Source organism: Drosophila busckii, chromosome 2R (assembly GCF_011750605.1).
Source record: "Drosophila busckii strain San Diego stock center, stock number 13000-0081.31 chromosome 2R, ASM1175060v1, whole genome shotgun sequence".
NCBI classification, from domain to species: Eukaryota; Metazoa; Arthropoda; class Insecta; order Diptera; family Drosophilidae; genus Drosophila; species Drosophila busckii.
This window is the reverse complement of record NC_046605.1, coordinates 16,537,932-16,554,147: the sequence shown is the minus strand read 5'-3', so window position 1 is coordinate 16,554,147 and position 16,216 is coordinate 16,537,932. Positions and strand designations below refer to the sequence as shown.

At 40.2% G+C, this 16,216-nt stretch overlaps 6 protein-coding genes across 7 annotated transcripts; 2 read left to right on the top strand and 4 right to left on the bottom strand.

Annotated features, from left to right (window-relative positions):
* The first annotated feature begins 1,490 nt into the window (after window positions 1-1,490).
* LOC108595168 (putative uncharacterized protein DDB_G0285119) lies at window positions 1,491-4,324 on the top strand. The gene is made up of 2 exons (XM_017980340.1): window positions 1,491-2,085; window positions 2,140-4,324. Exons 1-2 carry the CDS (start codon window positions 1,637-1,639, stop codon window positions 3,947-3,949), a joined length of 2,259 nt encoding a protein of 752 aa, XP_017835829.1. The 5' UTR covers window positions 1,491-1,636; the 3' UTR covers window positions 3,950-4,324.
* A 625-nt stretch (window positions 4,325-4,949) lies between these two features.
* On the bottom strand, window positions 4,950-7,559 carry LOC108596593 (origin recognition complex subunit 3). Its single transcript, XM_017982522.2, has 4 exons — window positions 7,318-7,559; window positions 6,461-7,264; window positions 5,181-6,403; window positions 4,950-5,119 (listed from the first exon to the last, which is right to left on the bottom strand). Exons 1-4 carry the CDS (start codon window positions 7,342-7,344, stop codon window positions 5,023-5,025), a joined length of 2,151 nt encoding a protein of 716 aa, XP_017838011.1. The 5' UTR covers window positions 7,345-7,559; the 3' UTR covers window positions 4,950-5,022.
* A 7-nt stretch (window positions 7,560-7,566) lies between these two features.
* On the bottom strand, window positions 7,567-8,747 carry LOC108596595. Of its 2 annotated transcripts, XM_017982524.1 has the most exons (5): window positions 8,547-8,747; window positions 8,344-8,488; window positions 8,162-8,287; window positions 7,943-8,092; window positions 7,567-7,877 (listed from the first exon to the last, which is right to left on the bottom strand). In XM_017982524.1, exons 1-5 carry the CDS (start codon window positions 8,669-8,671, stop codon window positions 7,584-7,586), a joined length of 840 nt encoding a protein of 279 aa, XP_017838013.1. In that variant the 5' UTR covers window positions 8,672-8,747; the 3' UTR covers window positions 7,567-7,583. The 2 variants fall into 2 exon arrangements, with proteins under 2 accessions (XP_017838013.1, XP_017838014.1); XM_017982525.1 differs by lacking the exon at window positions 7,943-8,092 and having other exon boundaries at window positions 7,567-7,751.
* Window positions 8,748-8,790: 43 nt separating this feature from the next.
* On the top strand, window positions 8,791-16,208 carry LOC108596592. Its single transcript, XM_017982521.1, has 5 exons — window positions 8,791-8,967; window positions 9,020-9,210; window positions 9,268-9,699; window positions 9,753-12,815; window positions 16,159-16,208. Exons 1-4 carry the CDS (start codon window positions 8,908-8,910, stop codon window positions 12,793-12,795), a joined length of 3,726 nt encoding a protein of 1,241 aa, XP_017838010.1. The 5' UTR covers window positions 8,791-8,907; the 3' UTR covers window positions 12,796-12,815; window positions 16,159-16,208.
* Window positions 12,983-14,514, bottom strand: LOC108596599. Its single transcript, XM_017982528.2, has 7 exons — window positions 14,400-14,514; window positions 14,251-14,345; window positions 14,063-14,198; window positions 13,606-13,995; window positions 13,380-13,543; window positions 13,185-13,320; window positions 12,983-13,127 (listed from the first exon to the last, which is right to left on the bottom strand). The coding sequence occupies exons 4-7, from the start codon at window positions 13,733-13,735 to the stop codon at window positions 13,060-13,062; spliced, it is 498 nt and encodes a 165-aa protein (XP_017838017.1). The 5' UTR covers window positions 13,736-13,995; window positions 14,063-14,198; window positions 14,251-14,345; window positions 14,400-14,514; the 3' UTR covers window positions 12,983-13,059.
* Window positions 14,596-16,122, bottom strand: LOC108596596 (aquaporin-11). The gene is made up of 4 exons (XM_017982526.1): window positions 16,031-16,122; window positions 15,538-15,726; window positions 15,014-15,427; window positions 14,596-14,921 (listed from the first exon to the last, which is right to left on the bottom strand). Exons 2-4 carry the CDS (start codon window positions 15,713-15,715, stop codon window positions 14,722-14,724), a joined length of 792 nt encoding a protein of 263 aa, XP_017838015.1. The 5' UTR covers window positions 15,716-15,726; window positions 16,031-16,122; the 3' UTR covers window positions 14,596-14,721.
* Window positions 16,209-16,216: the final 8 nt, after the last annotated feature.

Here is a 16,216-nt window from a genome sequence, read left to right as displayed (position 1 = left end):
ATAATGCATACAGTCAAATAACTCTTTATAAACACACACACACACACACACATACACAAATACATATGAGAGAGAAAGCTTTCTTGTTGCAAGTTTAAATGCGGCCTGCAAAAAAGCTGCGTGGCTCAAAGCTGCGCATTGCATTTCTTGTTTTTGTTGTTGCTTATTTTATTTGCTGTTCGGTTTTGTATGTCAGTAAACTTTGTATGCATGTGTATTTTATGTGTGTGTGTGTGCTGGTAAATGTGGGTGTTGCAAGTAGCGCTGTCGCCGGCAACACAAGCCCGGCACAAAATCGAAATTTCGAGGGTTGAAAAAATTTTCCATGATCGACAGCAACAGAAATAAATCTCGAACACACGTTGCTCTTGCATGGAAAATTTTTCTTGTTTTTGGTTGAAACAGCTGATTGGCATTGTTATGCATTGAATTCTTATTGGTTGATTTGACAGTTGGTCTAATTGAATATCACTTGGAAATAGGCACATGCTCAATGCACATACACACACACAGGTGTGCATGTGGGCGTGTGATTGAAGGAAGTGCACAATAAATAATATTTTGCAACCATATATTTATATTTCAGCATGAATCACACCCACGCATGTTGCAGATGACGTAGGCAGCGCTGCTGTCAAAAATATAACCATAATTTTTACATTTTCGTTGTTGTCATCTTTCTTTACTTACCTACACAATTTGATTTCTTCTACTGTTCGCTATTTTAGTAACACGTATTATGTGCACAATTGTATTAAAAATGTTTCAAACGCGCCATTTTAGCTTATTTTTAGCTCACACTATTTTAAACACTTTTTAACAATTACAACAACAGAATCTCTTTTTATTTCGATTTTCGTAAGTGTGCGAGAATATTTGTCTGTTTTCTATTTTTCTATTCGCGCTTTGTTTCTTGCAACTTCTATGGGTCACCCCTTGTATAACACGCAGCAAAGCACAGCTGCTGCTGATTTTTTATATCTTGGGCTATTAATAATAACAATGACTTTCCACTGGCTCGTATTAAAGTTATTAATTATTTAACGCAATTAATTGCAGTAAACAAACGTGCGCGCAAAACGTTACACTACCTCTTCGCTCGACGACAAATTTTATACTGAGTGCGAGTGAGAGGTAAATAGACTAATATACTATTAGCTCAACATCAGTGCTGCCAAACTTAATAAAGCAAAAAAAACAAAATTTTGGTGGGAAAAACGATAAAAAGGCTGAAATAAGCTACAGAAAAGTATTTCGAGTACAGAATTATAAAAAGACTAAATTCTTCAAAAATTTGCTTGTATATAAAAGTATAGTGCCAAATCCAGAATTTTCTGGAGTATACTATTTGACAATGAAATTTGCAATATTGTGGCCAGAAAATGGCTAAAAAATAACTGCCAGTGCTGAAGCAATTTCAAATACACAAATAGCACGTATCATCCACAATAACAATGTTCGAGTAGTGTGTCTCGCTCACACATCGCGAAAAAAAAGTAAAGCAAGAAAAAACATGTAAAAAGTTAAAGACAAATTGCAAATCGTTAGCATTTTCCATTACCCACCCATTTGTTATCATTATTATCAAATCCATCGCATTCCCATTCACCCAGCATCGAGATCACCCACCAAAATCATGGAGCACAACGAGATTAGTATGTGCATGGACGTCAAATTGGATACACATGACAAACGCGCCATTGCGCTGCACTACAAAAGCTGGACAAGATGTCAAGTGAAAATTGAGGCCATTAAATGTGTGCCCTGCTTTCTGCGATTGAGTTTTCAGCGCCTAAGTGACTTGGACACAACGCAACAACAGCCACAGGGACAGGGCCAGTCCAAGGTGCTGACGATATCAGTGAATGTGCCCGGAGTGAGCCTCAGCCTGGCCAGCTCGCGCACAAAGCAGCATTCTTATGGTTTATTCTGGACACAAAATCGTCGCGATTGTTTCATCTACTTTGCACTAGAAACGGAGACTGCCTGTCGTCGCCATATGAAATGGATTAAAAAGTCCATTAAAAATCTGGAGCTGTACAGACAGGTGTTTTTAGAGCAGCGCCGGCTCAGTCGTGGCGTCAGGTAAGTGTCATCTTCGTTTTGCGTTGACTCTGTTACTCAAACGTTTGCTTACAGTGGTATTTTGTTGGCTCCGGACTCATTTTGCTTTGATGTAGATATCAGTAGCTTTAATTTCACGCCGCGCGACTCGCAAATCTATGAGGAAATCTTTGATGGCAGTCGCATATCGCGCGCCTCTATTGCTTCTGGCATCTACGAGGAAATGAAGCCCACGACCGTATTGGAACTGCCACCAACATTGCCGCCGCTCCCAGCGCTTCGCAAGCGCATCAATACATTTGAGTCCGCAGCATGTGAAATACCGCGCTGCAGCACTAATCCCGAGTCGGAGCTGGCTAAGAAGAAGAAGTACAAAACTATGTTGGACAACATATTCAAACAAAAGCGACGCTCGGCTAGTGGAAGCGTTCCTATGCCGACGCCACAGCAGCAACAGCCAATACAGTTGGCGCCTAAAATCAGCAGCAACTTGAGTAATTCACATCGACACAGCTTCTCCAGTCCCGATCTATCGAAACTAAATTCTCTAGACATTTACGGCGAGGAGCTAAACATAAGCCTGGATGACTCGGCCATTTTGCAGCAATCACGTCAAGCTCTTGTAGCGCAAATAACTCGACAACTATCGCTGGAAAGTCTCAATGTATCAGAGCAGCTGCCGCACAACTTTAACTTCTCCGCCTGCAACACATCTACCATCAATCTTGTTGGCGCCAATGGAGCCGTGCTGCAGCGCAAGAACCACATTGTTATAGATGAGCATAATGGCTACTGTGTAATGGCGCCCATCGCTCAAAAGCAGAAGCCCAGTGCTAGCACTGGTTCCAGCTCTTCAGGCTATTCCACGGGCTCCTATAGCTCTACCAATAGCAACGAACCGCCAGCTGTGCCAAAGCCCAACGAAAGCGCTATCTATGAACCCATGCATGGCAGCTCTATAAGCAGTTTGTTTGCGGATCATTTGTATGAGAATCTATTGGCAGTTAAGGCGGCTCAAGAGCTAGAGAACCCGTCTCTGGGACTAAGCGTTATGCTCAGCACGAGCACACCCACCGAATCTCCATTAGTACCGGCCTTGCCGCCCAAGCAGCATACACCAGGCGCAGCTAACAGCTGTAAGCAACAGCAGCCGGAAGAGGATTACTATCAGACGCCACGCAAGTCCATCATAAGTGTGGATGAAAAGATACCTTCGTATTATCCCAATAGCTGTAATACGCTCAAATCCAAGCGTCGCAGTCCTAGCAGCTTGGCAAGCGCCAAGCAGCTACGCGAACGCAAGGAGAATCTCTATATATCATCGCCACAGCAAATAATCGAACAGCGCCAGCGTCAGCCAACGATATCGCCATTGAGCAGCAAGACCAAGACTGCGAACAAAAAGACTGCCGCGCACAAAATCTCCGAAGGTGTTTATGCTGTTAAGCACAGCTACAACAACAACAACAATAATAATAATAACAACAACGACGTGGATGCAGCCATGAGCATGTTGCAGCACATTGATTTTAAATTTGATGACAACCAGCCTAGCTGCAGCAGCAGTAACAACAGCAAACAGTTGGAGGAGGAATATGAGAGTTGCTTTCAAGCTGCCGGACAGGCTACACGCATGCTGCAGAAATATGCTACGTTGGCTAAGTTTGGTAATGGATCGCCCAAGCCCAAGCCCAAGCAGCAACAACCAGCAGCAACGCCGCCGCCGCCTCCGCAGCAGCAGCAACAACAACAACCAGAGAAACCAAAGGAGCAGCCTTTAAAGAAATTTGGCACCTTGCCACGTTTCAAGAAAATAGACTTTTCGCCATTCAAGCTGCGATTCAACAATGTGCTGCAACGTCAAGCAGCGCCACAACAGCCATAAGCAGCAACGCCTTGTTGTTGTCTAACCAAGACTATATATACCATATAGATAGACTATTTGCGTAAGCCAAGTTTTTAACGCCTAGCTTGTCCTAGTACAGTTTATATATGCATGTATTATTCAATGTGATTTTGTTTTATAAATAATTGTTTACATATTTAATTTGCCACTAAGCTTTAAGTATATTATAGTTAGATGCGCATTCTGCTTTTGGAACCACTGAAAGTTTCGAATTACTGAGTGTCCAGTAAACCTAATCATATCAAGCTGTGTGAATGTCTACGCTTAAACTAAACTAAAGAAAACTTATATACTATTAAACTAGTTTATAGCTCAACTGCTCAATTCTAGCAAATTAAGAATAAGGCTTTTATACACAAATTTATACAAAAAACCAACTGTTAAATTATTTAATACTCTAGCTGAACAAAATTTTAACTAAAACTATACAAGTATTTAAAATATAAACTGCCAACTTGAGTTGCGCTTTGCATTGTTGTTGATAATCGTGTTAAAATAGTTTATAATTTAAATCAAGCTATGCTAAGTTGTGTGCTCTGCGCTTTTATTGCTTTGCAAACTATACAATACATATCTGTCATATACTATTATATATACATATCTAAATACTTTATCAACAGCAGTTAGTTTAAAAACCTTGCAGTGCTTTAAAAACAACTAAATTTATATTAACAGCCAGTTCGTAGCATGTATAGTCTTATATTGATTAATACTCTATTGACTGTGTTTATTTAATTCTATGTAAAACGCTTGCCTCAGGGGTATTTATCATAAACAAAAGCAAAAGCTTCTTTTAAGCGCATTTTCAGCTCAATTGTACCGTGACTAATATTTAAGGAAATTTTTATATTTTGCTCCAAAGAAAAGAAAATAACTCAATAAAATTTATAAACATGCTTTGTTGTAAAGAAAACCAAATATCAATTTTTTAAATTACATAAAATTATAATTGAAATTGACATTGAGAACTAACGATTTAAGAAAATTTATTTTATTGATGCATAAAATGTACACAGATGAGAATCTAAATATGGAATATGAGTTAGTAACGTCTACCAGGTGAGACGTGTGGCATGATCCGTTTTGCGCTTGGACATTTTGATGTAACCCAGGAACTGCAGCTCAGCTACAGCGCGTGTAAAGCGTGCTCTATAATAGAATAAGTAATTGTTTAAAGAAATGAATAGTTAAAAGTATTGTCAGTACTCACTGTAACTGCGGATCGAGTTGCTCTTGCGCTACATCCGCTGACTCTTGGTCATCTGCAACGCGCAGCACAGAACGAAAAGCCTGGAGCCAGTCAAATATATTAATCATGCGACCGCACTCCAAGTGTAGCTTGTAGACCAGCGATAAATCAGGCAATGTGCTGACCAGCTGCGTGGATTCCTGAAGCTCGCAGCACTTGCACTGCAAATAGAAATGCGGATTGTTGAGTGCCGTATGCAGCGCGGCACGTGGTGCACCAATAATGTGGCGACGCACTGTGGCAATATCGCTAAACACGTAAAGTTCATGCAGTGGCGGTGCCTGCTGCAATGAACGCAGTTGCTCCAGCACTATATGCGTTTCAATATAGTTAAGCGTTTCTTGCAAAACTCGCGCATATTCCGAGCTTGACTGCTGCTTATCCTGTTTGCTGCGCTGTAGCAGTTGTGCCTGCAGTTCCTGCCGTGAAGCCACCTGCGTTAAATTGGCAGTTGTTGTATTGGCTTGTGCCGCCTGCTGCTGCTCCAGACTGGCTGTGGTTAGCGCTTTCAGTAGAATGCGCAGCGTCTGTAGCTGACTTTGCCACACAGCGCTGCAGGCAGCGCCCAGCTCTAATGGTGAAATTTGCTGCTCTAGAAATTGTTGCGTTCTATTTATGCATTTTTCCAACTTGGTTATAAAATCTGCCTTGGACATATAGTTGAGCAACTGCCAGCATTCCTTATACTCTGGCTGCTGCGATAAGGTCTTACTTAGGCAAGTAACGTAAAGTTCACGACGCTGCTTGCCCAGCGGACAACTCGGCAGATCCGCCACTAGCTGCGTAAAAAACTCCAGTGCACAGCGAAAATGCAAAAAGTAGAGCTGACAGTCGCGCAGCAGCTGCGGCAACTTCTTTTTTAAATAGTTGTCATCGGTTAATACGGCGATGACGCGCTTGCAATCATTGATCTGCTCCACATAAGGCCGAAATGAGGGCAAGCGTCTAATGGTTTCCACATCCTCATGTGCCAACTGCTGTATGCGACTCAACGCCTGGCTGTAACCCGTGCAGAGCGCAAAAGCATTGCCAGCAAAGTAATGCTCCATCAGGCAGTACTTGAAGCCTTGAATGAATCCTTGTATGGAAAAGTCATAGTAGAGAAAAATGTGCGTGAGCAGCTTGAAGGCTTTGCCGGACAAGTGAAACGCATACTTGGGCGACAATAGCACCTGATCGAGCAGCTATAAGCAATATATAATGGTAAAATCAGTTTGTAAAGGTTGATTGAATGCACTTACTTCGTTGAGCGCCTGTGGCGCTGCTTGGGTTTGAAACACGCGTAAATTTATCTTGCTGGTAATGTGATAGGGTAAGCTGCTGTGTACTGCCGTCATTGCTGTGGCCACGCCTAGCACTAGCACAAAGGGCAGCTTGTCGCATTGAGCGCTTAGTATAAGCATTAAATCCTGCAGCACTTGCATCTTAAAGCACTCAAAATCTGGCAATATAACAACCAGCGTGCGTTGCCTCTCAGTGGCAGCAAAATTATCGGCATACCAAGCATTTAACTGCTTTAGAGTGCAGTGACCACGTCGCAAACGCTTGCGCTCCCGATCACAATCAGTTTCAACTTCAGCATCTCCTTCAGCTTCAGCTCCAGCCTCAAGTGTGTCGTCAATCAAATTATATACCATGGTCTCTATGGCTGCCTTCAATGTGCTGCAATCACGCGACTGCAGCACACAAACGCGTGCTGTTTGTTCCCGATGCAAGCGCTCTGTCAGCGTCTCAAATTGCTTTAAATGATCGGGCTGATTGATGCCAGTCAATAGCGCTGCCGTGGGCAATACATTTTGATCGCTGTCAGCACCCTCACCCCGTCGAGTTATAAATTGTATTAGCTGCTCCAGTGTGCGCGCATTGCTTGCCATCTGCAGCTCACTCATATGAGTATGCAACTGTCTCCAACATTCTGTATATGCCTTATAGAATGGTTGTGTGGTAATCTCTTTACCCAAAATGCTGCTAATGGGCTGTTTTACGTGAGCATTACGCTTCCGTTTGGCAGCGCGCGTTGCGCCATTTTTATAAACAAAGCAGCCCTAAGAAAAGGATACTGTCAATTGGCGCCGTTTTGTTTCGCTGTGTAACGTACCTTGGAAACTGATATTGTTGGATCCATGCTCAATTCTTCACTAAGCGTTGCTAAATTTGATCATAAATGCCTAGCTCAGCTTTGTGCCAGTTAAGGTTTATTCACAGCCAACAGAAAAAAAAACAAAAACACAAAGTTGCAAAAACTAAAAACAGCTGCGATCAGCGCGCCTTATTTTCTCAGACGTTAAGTCGGCTGCTGCACATAGTATGGCAACGCCAATGTAACCGCCAAGCATGTAATTAAGAGTCTGGTAACATTTATTTTTATTTAAGTATTTGGTATGTAGTATTGGCAAGGATATCAGGAGTGGTAGTCGTTGAGTCTTCGATATCTTCGGTAGTTGTTGATGTATCGCTGACATATTTGTCAACTACAAGTGGATGTGTGCCATTCCAATGTTCATTACAATCATCACTCCATTTTGGTGCAAGCTGAAACGTAAATAAATACATAAGCAAAAAATCATTAAACAGTATAAGGGCTGCCAATATATAATCCTTTGAGCGAATTTCAGCGAAGCGCCCACCGTTGATAATTTGCGCATGATACATAACAAACTGTAATTAAATTATTGCTCAATAGTTAAATAACAAATAATTCAAAATTGTAAAATTAAACATACCATTAATATGCTTATTACGATAAAAGCGCGAAAAACAAAAAAAGAATATTTCACGTTTAGCACAATATGAAGCATCAAAAAATAAATAGCAGCTAAAAGGGCTAAAATTCCGAAAATTACTAGGACCACGACATCTAGTGTCAGATCATGCTTAGGATAATATAAAATAAACATAAAGGATAAAATATTAAACAGTTATTGTTGAATATGATTATTTACCGGTATGAGGGTACCCAACAAAATAAAAAGAGCAAGCACAATTGCCCATATTACAAAACTAACACCAAGATGATATTGATATTGCTTTACTGCCAATGAGGACAGACTTAGCACAATGAATTCATACTGTAATATAAAAAGAGAAAGCGGTAACAAAAAATATTGTAAATAAGTAATCTTACTATCAAAATGCCCATTATCCAGTTTATGGGGACTATAAAGCGAAGTTCTTCCACGTATATGAATATTATTACGAGCACCCAAGCAATAAGAAAGAAAATTATGCCCACCCAATAATAATCTTTAAAGAAGAGTTTCGTTGCATCGCTGTAAATAAATAACGCAATAATAAATGGAAGTTTTATTCAAAATATTAATTACTTACACCAAGTAAAACAGATACCACTGAGCACACGCTAAAATTAAAAATGCCGCAAATAACAAATAAGTTATTAGACAAAATTTTTTACGCTCCCTGCGACCAGACCATGGTCTTTTAGACGTATCCATTGCATTATTTTTAAACTTGAAATTTAGACACGGGATCGAAAACCTTTTTACCTAAATGTTTGACAATAAAAGCTAATTTAAGTTTATTTCAAATTGAACACAGCGCGAAAGTGTTATAGGGTGTTGCCACTGTTTATAGATAAATCCTTATTCGATTGTTGTTATCGATATACATAATTTCGCGCAATTTATGTGAGTGCACTTGTTAAAATTTTGCTGCTTTTATTTTTAATAAAATGGACGAGGAACTAGATATATACGATGACTTGGATGACTTTCAGGAAGCTGAAGAAAAGGTTGTTATTGCTATGCTATCTAAGAAATGTAATAAACACTTATTACCAATAGAAATCTAAAGAACTGCTGGCTTGGAAGAACAGACTTGATGCCGCACAGCTGGAAAACAATAATTTGCAAACGCAAATCAAGTCGCTCGAAAAGAAAATAAAAATAATGGAAGTCAATTTTCAAAACCTGCTCGACACAGGCAGGTCGGAAATCAAACGCAAGGATCAGCTCATTACACAGCTGCGTAAAGAGTAAGTTGAGCCAATATGATAATTAACACAAAGTGGCTTACAATTATATATTTGTAGGAAAGACGATTTATGCTTTAGGCGCAAGCATGCTCCTGGTACACAGCAGCCTGTTAGACAAAAACCGTTGGACAAGAGGTTGGACGAGACCGAAACCAACAACCCGTTTAAGAAAAGCGAGCGGAGCGCTCAAGCCACACGTAAACATAGCCATACAAGCCCTGATAAAGCTAGCGACCAGAAACGTACTAGACAGGACAGTGCAGCTGAAAAGCGACTTGAAGAGAGAGAAACATGTAAAAATCGTGATCGACGTCGCAGCAGAAGTCGCAGTCGTAGCCGCAGTCGCACCCGTGAGCGTTATCATAGTCGCGTAAGAGAGCGAGACAGAAGCAATAGCCGTCATGATAGGTCTAAGCACTCGAAGCGTAGTCGACGCAGTTCCTCACGCTCTCGTTCACAACCCAGGCATCAAGGAGGCAGCAAAGCCAGGTAAGCATGACTGGCTACCTTTTAACAGAGTTATAATCTAATTTATTATTTAGGAGCCACCACAAGTCAGAGGCAATGGACACGCTCTTTGGCCACACACCAGAGCGCAAAAAGTCAAGAGAAGGCAACAGCGATAGTCATGTGGAGGTGTTGGACAAGCTTTTGGCAAATGCCGAGCCCCAAACACCTCAAGAGTTGTACACACCGCAAAGCCACACAACAGTCAGCGACAGCGCTGAAGCAGCAGCAACAGTTGCGGAAAATATTGAGGATTATTTTGTGAAGAACACTGAACAGATTAAAAACATTACAGAGACCATTCCTAACATAGAGCTAGTGAACCCCCAGTCCACAGCAATAGACAGAAATGAAGCGCCAACTTTGAATTTAACTGGAAGCAATGACGAAAACAAGCCGAATTTCAACATCGAAATACAAAATAAAAAGGAAGAAACACAAAAGGCAGCGATTGATAGAAGAGACACGTCAACGAAAAGAAAATCCAAATCAAAGTCTGAAAAGCCGCTAAGTCAGGCAACAGTCATCACTAACAATACAGAAACAACAGCTGCAGAAAATATTGGAGACTATTTCGCTAGCAGCACAGCGCAGGTTCAAAACAATGTTGAATCTATTCCTGGTCTGGATTTATTAGCTGGGGGAGATGATGTGCAATTGAACAATGTGGAGCTCTTAGCATCAACTTCATCCGAAGGCAAAGAAGTTACTACAATCCACCACCATGGTGGTGTCAAGGAGAAACCGATATCAAACCTCGTGATGGAAAATAATAAGGTTGAAACAGAGGCAACTCATAAGGCAACAAAGCACATTGAACAGCAAATTGATAGAAGAGACACATCAAGCAAAAGAAAGTCCAAAAGTCCGAAAAAACTTGAAAGCAACGCACAAACTAATTTTGGCTTGGATTTGGCCGACGTTACCACAATGACTGTGCCAAGTCAGAGTAAAAATCATGTCGAGAAGCAGAATTCAAAGATCGTAATAGAATCTGAGGAACTTAAAGCAATGGAAAATCATAAAACAGCAAAGCACATTGAACAAGCGATTGATAGAAGAGAGATATCAACAAAGAGAAAGTCCAAATCAAAGAATGAAAAGTCACACGATCAGATTGCAGATTGCAGCAACAAGGACGCAGGAGCAACAGTTACGGAAAATATTGAGGATTTTAATATAAGCAACGCAGAACAATTTAACACACAGTTTATTCCTGGCTTGGATTTGTTAGCTGGCGATGAATTGAATAATGTGGAGTCAATTGCATCTGCAGCACTGGATGGAAGTGAAGTTAGCACAATGGGGGTGCGAAGTCCGAATGAAAAGAATTTTACTGAATGCATTGTTGAGCAAAAGACAATTTCGAACATCGTGGTAGAAAATAAAAAGGAAAAAATAAAAGATAATAAAGATGCGTCAACTAAGAGAAGGTCCAAATCGAAGACTGAAAAGCCTCAAAGTCAGGCAACAGTCCAAAATGCAGAAGCAACAACAGTTAAAGAAAATACTGAGGACTACTTTGCTTTTGCCAGCAACATTGAGCAGGTTCAAAACAATGCGCAATCTATTCCCGGCTTAGATTTATTAGCTACTGAGCAATTGGACAACGTGGAGTCCACAGCAATGGAATGTAGTGAAGTTACCACAATGGCTGCGACAAGCCCAAGTAAAAAGTGTGTCGATGAAAAGACGAACTCAAGGGAAGAAACAAGAGCTGCTGAAAAGGCAGCAAGGCACATTAAAGATGAAATGGACAAAAGAGACTCATCAACAAAAAGAAAGTCCAAATCGAGGACTGGAAAGCCACCCAGTCAGGTTGCAGTTAGCAATTGCGATGTAGAAGCAACAATAGCTTCAAGTAATATTGAGGAATATGTTGTGAGCAACATAGAGCAGCTTATAGCTGGGGAGCAATTGGCGAACGTGGAGTCTACAGCAGCTACAGCAATTGAAGGGATTGAAGTTAGCGAAGTGATGATGAGAAAGGATGAGATAAAGCCGACTTCGAACATTGCGATAGAAACTAAGAATGTTGAAGCAAAACGAAACAAAAATGAAATTAATTTGTTAGCAACTAAAAAGCCAGTTGATAAAAGAGATACATTAACAAAAAGAAAGACAAAAGCGAAGAATGAAAAGCAAAGTGCTGCTCTTAAGCAAGTTCAAAAGGAAGACAAAGCGGTAGAAGCAAACTTGCAAATCAGCGCAAGCGTTGACCTAAATATTAATAAGACAGAACCAGAAGCAGAAGCTGGCACAGCTAATGCGGTAAGCATGACCAAGCCGCAATTGCGTGTTAGCCAAAGCATTGAGATTATTGAGGACATACGCTTGCCCGGGCGCTTGAACATTGCTGATATAAGCGACAGCTCCAAGGAGCAGAATACAAGCGAGTCTGTGAAAGAATCTATAAAGTCAACGGCTGTGGCAGCTACGGTTATGTATGCCAAGCCTGATTCAACTAAGCTGGATCATACGGATGATGAGGCGACCGTGGACAGATTGATGCCAGTGCTAGCAACGCCAAAGCGAAACTATAACAATTTAAGCTTGGAAGCAGACAGCATTGAGATGGCATTGGAGCAACTGCATCAGCGATCGCATGGAAAAATTGAGCAGCCAGACGAAACGACGGTTAGCTCCACATCGATGCGTGCACAACAGGATCTTCTGCATATACTGACACAGTCGCCACAGCAGCCACATATTAGCCACGAAGTAAACACCAAGAAGCGAGCAAATCAAGGCACTTGCGAGAAGACACCGTTGAAGAAGCGCAAGCTTAATCTCAGCACTGAGCCGCACATTGAGCTGGAGCAGCTAGTGCCACCAACACCCATACCCACATCTACACCCACACCCACACCAAATGTCGACTGCCTGCCTGAACATCATGTGACCATAGACGAGACGTTCAACATGAGTAATTTGGATAGCAGTGATTCCTCCATAGTAACCAAGAGCTGTTCCCTGGGCAGCAGTGATTATCAATTTGAGCGCATTAATAATGAAGTTGTATTGCGGGTCATAAGACGCGGACGACATCGTCAAACAGTCGCCACTAGTGGTATATAGGCATGTAAAAATATATACACGTATGTATTTAAATTTTTATTAAATAACTATTGTTAATAAATTCGATTTAAGATATTAAACTTAAACCATACACTTTTTTATAGTTATTATAAGCTAAGTAATTTGCTTTATTTTATTGTACACTTATTATAATTAGGCTAAGCTAATTATATTTGATTGCATTTACATTACATTTATTTTATGCTATAATTTTTTTTGTGTGTGTTTGTGTGTGCATGGATGAGAGCGAGTGTGCGTGTGCGCTTAGGGCACATCTCCGCCCATTTCCTTATACTGCGAATAGATTGTGGCCCATTCATAAACGGCAGGAGCTGTTAAAAAATAACGTTACTACTGCTCAACTGATAATTGAATAAATTGATAATTACCCACTATAAAGCCACCGATAATATACATATTTGTATGATTAAAAAGTTCGCAAGTTTGAAATATCAAAAAGCAAATATGTATCAAATAACGTAGAATTCCAGTTATCAAATATGGAATGAGCATTGGCGGCTTTTTCTGTAATATATTTTTTATTAAAAAAAAAAAAACAATTGTAAAATAGATTTGCAACTTACAATGAATACATTTATAAACGCCAGAATACAAGAGCACATATGAAAAGCATGAATTATTATAAAACATATCCAAAAACCGTACAGTTCTTTTCGACAGAAAAATAAATAGTCTTTAAGATCCCCGATAGAATAATATCTATCCGGGTCACTATACTCCTCGTAGTCTAAAAGTAAATAATTTAACAATTTGAAATATTTAAAGAAATTGCATGCAAAGTAAACTTACCCAGAGTGAATACGATTACTAATGCTGCAAATAAAACATCATAGATTACAACTAATATGACGCCTATAAACAATTCTATGCAACATAAAAACTTTGGCAGCTGTAAAAATGTTGGATCTAATTTTGCCATTTTGTATTTTTTATTGAAAATGGAATTTTGTTGTGTGAGCTTAGAGCAATAGGTAACTAATGATAATTTATTTAACAACTGCTCGATGCTAACTTAGATTGATATAAATTGTTGCTATTGCTCAGTCGACTTTGTTGATGTAAATTGTTGCTATTGCTCAGTCGATTTTGTATGTTTACTAATCCATTGAGTCAAAGCGTTTTGTTGTTCAATTTTACTGTACCAAGCGTACGCACAGATCCAAAAGTATACACTTGCAACTATTAATTAAACAACAGAAAATAAATAAAGTTAATGACAATTTACAAAACTACAATTTATACTCACTTAATGTTAAAATATTCATCACATACATGCCAATGTCATGCAATTCGCTTATAATTTGATATATCAATAGACATATAACGAATAGAAAACGTATGGGCGTTGTTATGAGGTAGGATACATCAAGAAAGCCAATTTGCTAAAGTTTTAAAAACAATTTAAGGCACAGTACACTGACAAAAATTACTTACTTCATAAACAGACAGCGCTAATTGTATGCAAGCCATAATGTGTGCCAAATAGATTATAAGCATTACTATAAACAGCGCTTCATCACCGTCCACAACTAAAATTAGTTTATGTATTATATTTTGAATTAGGCAAAAGAAAGTTTGTTAACCTGTAACGACTCCAACGGAGGCGGCACATGATGCTAGATCGACTGCACAAATAATTAATATGCCAAATCTTAAGGGCAGACAGCAAAATAACTTATCGAGTCGCAACATTTTGCGTCAACTTTTATGCTTTAATTTTGTTTTTAAATTGACAATGATTGCTTGAGTTTTAAGTTTTGTAGAATTTGAATAGGAGCATTTCAATTTTGTCGCTGACCTTTTCGCGTTTATTTGTAACAAAACGTAACAATAAATATAGAACTAATGACTAGAATTTGTGCTTGAGCCAACAAGAATACAAATCACAATTAATATGCTGGCTGTCTAGGACTGCTTGAGCTTCTGTTCGCCCAGCAGCATACGCTGCACGGCGGGCAGCTTGAAGATTGGCACGGACAGCAATGCGCCCAGGCAGGCGCCAATCCAGTAGACAATGATGTGCTCCAGATTGCTGTGGCCGCGGCAGCCCCATTTGAGTGCTGTGGCTAGCACTGGATTAAAGTAGCCGCCAGAGAAATTAAAAGCTGCAAGCAGAGCATAATTAAAAGCGTAAACTTTATGAGAGCACGCATGACAATCGCTAATGAGCCGCAGTGCAGACGGGGCAAATGCTTACCTGCCACCACAAGGCTGGTGCCGATGAAGGAGTCAATGTAGCTGCTGAATTTCGGCTGCTGTACGCTCAACGTTTTGGATGCCAGGCGGCAAAGCAGCGTGGCCACACCTTCAATGACCGCTCCCAAATAGGGGCTCACCTGTAAATCGGCATTGCACTCCTCGAAGGCGCGTCCCTTGTGCGTGTCGGCAAACTCCAGCCACCAAAATACCTGCACAATGCGATAGACACAACAGCCACCCATTAGCTCAGCCCAGGTGCGCAGTGCCATTTCCTTAAAGCTTGTCTGCCCCTCCAGCATGTCCTCCATGTGAGTGTATGGACAGGCGGAGGCATCACCCCAAACCTTGCCCCACCAGACCGTTAAAAGAAACAAAATAATGGCATAGGCCGCCACGCCAAAGTTGTCAGCAACTGTAGAAGGGTAAATAATTAAGTTATTCAGCATAGCACTCCTAATTTTGTCAAAGCAGTCATTGATTTATGGATTGGCGTTCAATATTATTTTATTATTCAAGACTTACCTATGATAAGCTCAAAGCAACAGGCGCACAGCTCAGCCGCTGCTATGGCTTCGTTCATCAGCACGGGCACAATGCCATCAGTCTTCAGTAGTCGTCTACTTACACGGCGTGCTATCTGCGCCGTAATGCAGCAGCCGAGAATAAAGCCAGCACTTACGCCAAGCGATGTCAACGACATTATAGCGAATTCTAATTAGTAAAAAAATTACGTTTAATTTGGAAAATACTATTTAAATAATTTGCATATTTTGTTGTTTGTTTGGTTTTTAAAAAACTTGTTAATACAATGTCAAGCATGCAAAAGCAATGACAACTATTTTTGTATTTTTAGCGCACTAAAAATAATATAAAACTTGCAGCAATGTTCTCATTTCTGTTTTAACATTAATACGTAGATCCATAAAATATCCATGACTTTAAGCAATGTCTTTTGTTGTTAGCTTAGGCACTTTAAATTTGAAATTTATTACATTTGTGTAGTTACAATACATACTATATATCCTCTTATAATCGGCTTGAGGCAACCGCCATATGATCAATTGCAAGCGCTTTTAGTTTTCAACTGCGACTATGACTATAGCCGCCACCACTCTCTCATTTTTTGTTCTATTATTAAAAAAGCTGTGGCGCTCATTTCTTCAATTGCTGGGCAACTTATGCTGATCAGCTGATGCGGTGA

Coding starts and splice junctions, on each gene's coding strand:
- LOC108596595 (XM_017982524.1), bottom strand. CDS start 8,671: ATGGATACGTCTAAAAGACCATGGTCTGGTCGCAGGGAGCGTAAAAAA. Junction 8,288..8,343: donor GGATAATGGGCATTTTGATA/GTAAGATTACTT, acceptor TTTATATTACAG/TATGAATTCATTGTGCTAAG. Junction 7,878..7,942: donor TCGTAATAAGCATATTAATG/GTATGTTTAATT, acceptor ATTTAATTACAG/TTTGTTATGTATCATGCGCA.
- LOC108595168 (XM_017980340.1), top strand. CDS start 1,637: ATGGAGCACAACGAGATTAGTATGTGCATGGACGTCAAATTGGATACA. Junction 2,086..2,139: donor CGGCTCAGTCGTGGCGTCAG/GTAAGTGTCATC, acceptor GTTTGCTTACAG/TGGTATTTTGTTGGCTCCGG.
- LOC108596593 (XM_017982522.2), bottom strand. CDS start 7,344: ATGGATCCAACAATATCAGTTTCCAAG. Junction 6,404..6,460: donor CGCCACAGGCGCTCAACGAA/GTAAGTGCATTC, acceptor TATTGCTTATAG/CTGCTCGATCAGGTGCTATT. Junction 5,120..5,180: donor CAACTCGATCCGCAGTTACA/GTGAGTACTGAC, acceptor ATTCTATTATAG/AGCACGCTTTACACGCGCTG.
- LOC108596596 (XM_017982526.1), bottom strand. CDS start 15,715: ATGTCGTTGACATCGCTTGGCGTAAGTGCTGGCTTTATTCTCGGCTGC. Junction 15,428..15,537: donor TTGCTTTGAGCTTATCATAG/GTAAGTCTTGAA, acceptor ACCCTTCTACAG/TTGCTGACAACTTTGGCGTG. Junction 14,922..15,013: donor CACCAGCCTTGTGGTGGCAG/GTAAGCATTTGC, acceptor CTCTGCTTGCAG/CTTTTAATTTCTCTGGCGGC.
- LOC108596599 (XM_017982528.2), bottom strand. CDS start 13,735: ATGGCAAAATTAGATCCAACATTTTTACAGCTGCCAAAGTTTTTATGT. Junction 13,321..13,379: donor CGTTTATAAATGTATTCATT/GTAAGTTGCAAA, acceptor AATATATTACAG/AAAAAGCCGCCAATGCTCAT. Junction 13,128..13,184: donor TATCGGTGGCTTTATAGTGG/GTAATTATCAAT, acceptor ATTTTTTAACAG/CTCCTGCCGTTTATGAATGG.
- LOC108596592 (XM_017982521.1), top strand. CDS start 8,908: ATGGACGAGGAACTAGATATATACGATGACTTGGATGACTTTCAGGAA. Junction 9,211..9,267: donor ATTACACAGCTGCGTAAAGA/GTAAGTTGAGCC, acceptor ATATATTTGTAG/GAAAGACGATTTATGCTTTA. Junction 9,700..9,752: donor CAAGGAGGCAGCAAAGCCAG/GTAAGCATGACT, acceptor TTTATTATTTAG/GAGCCACCACAAGTCAGAGG.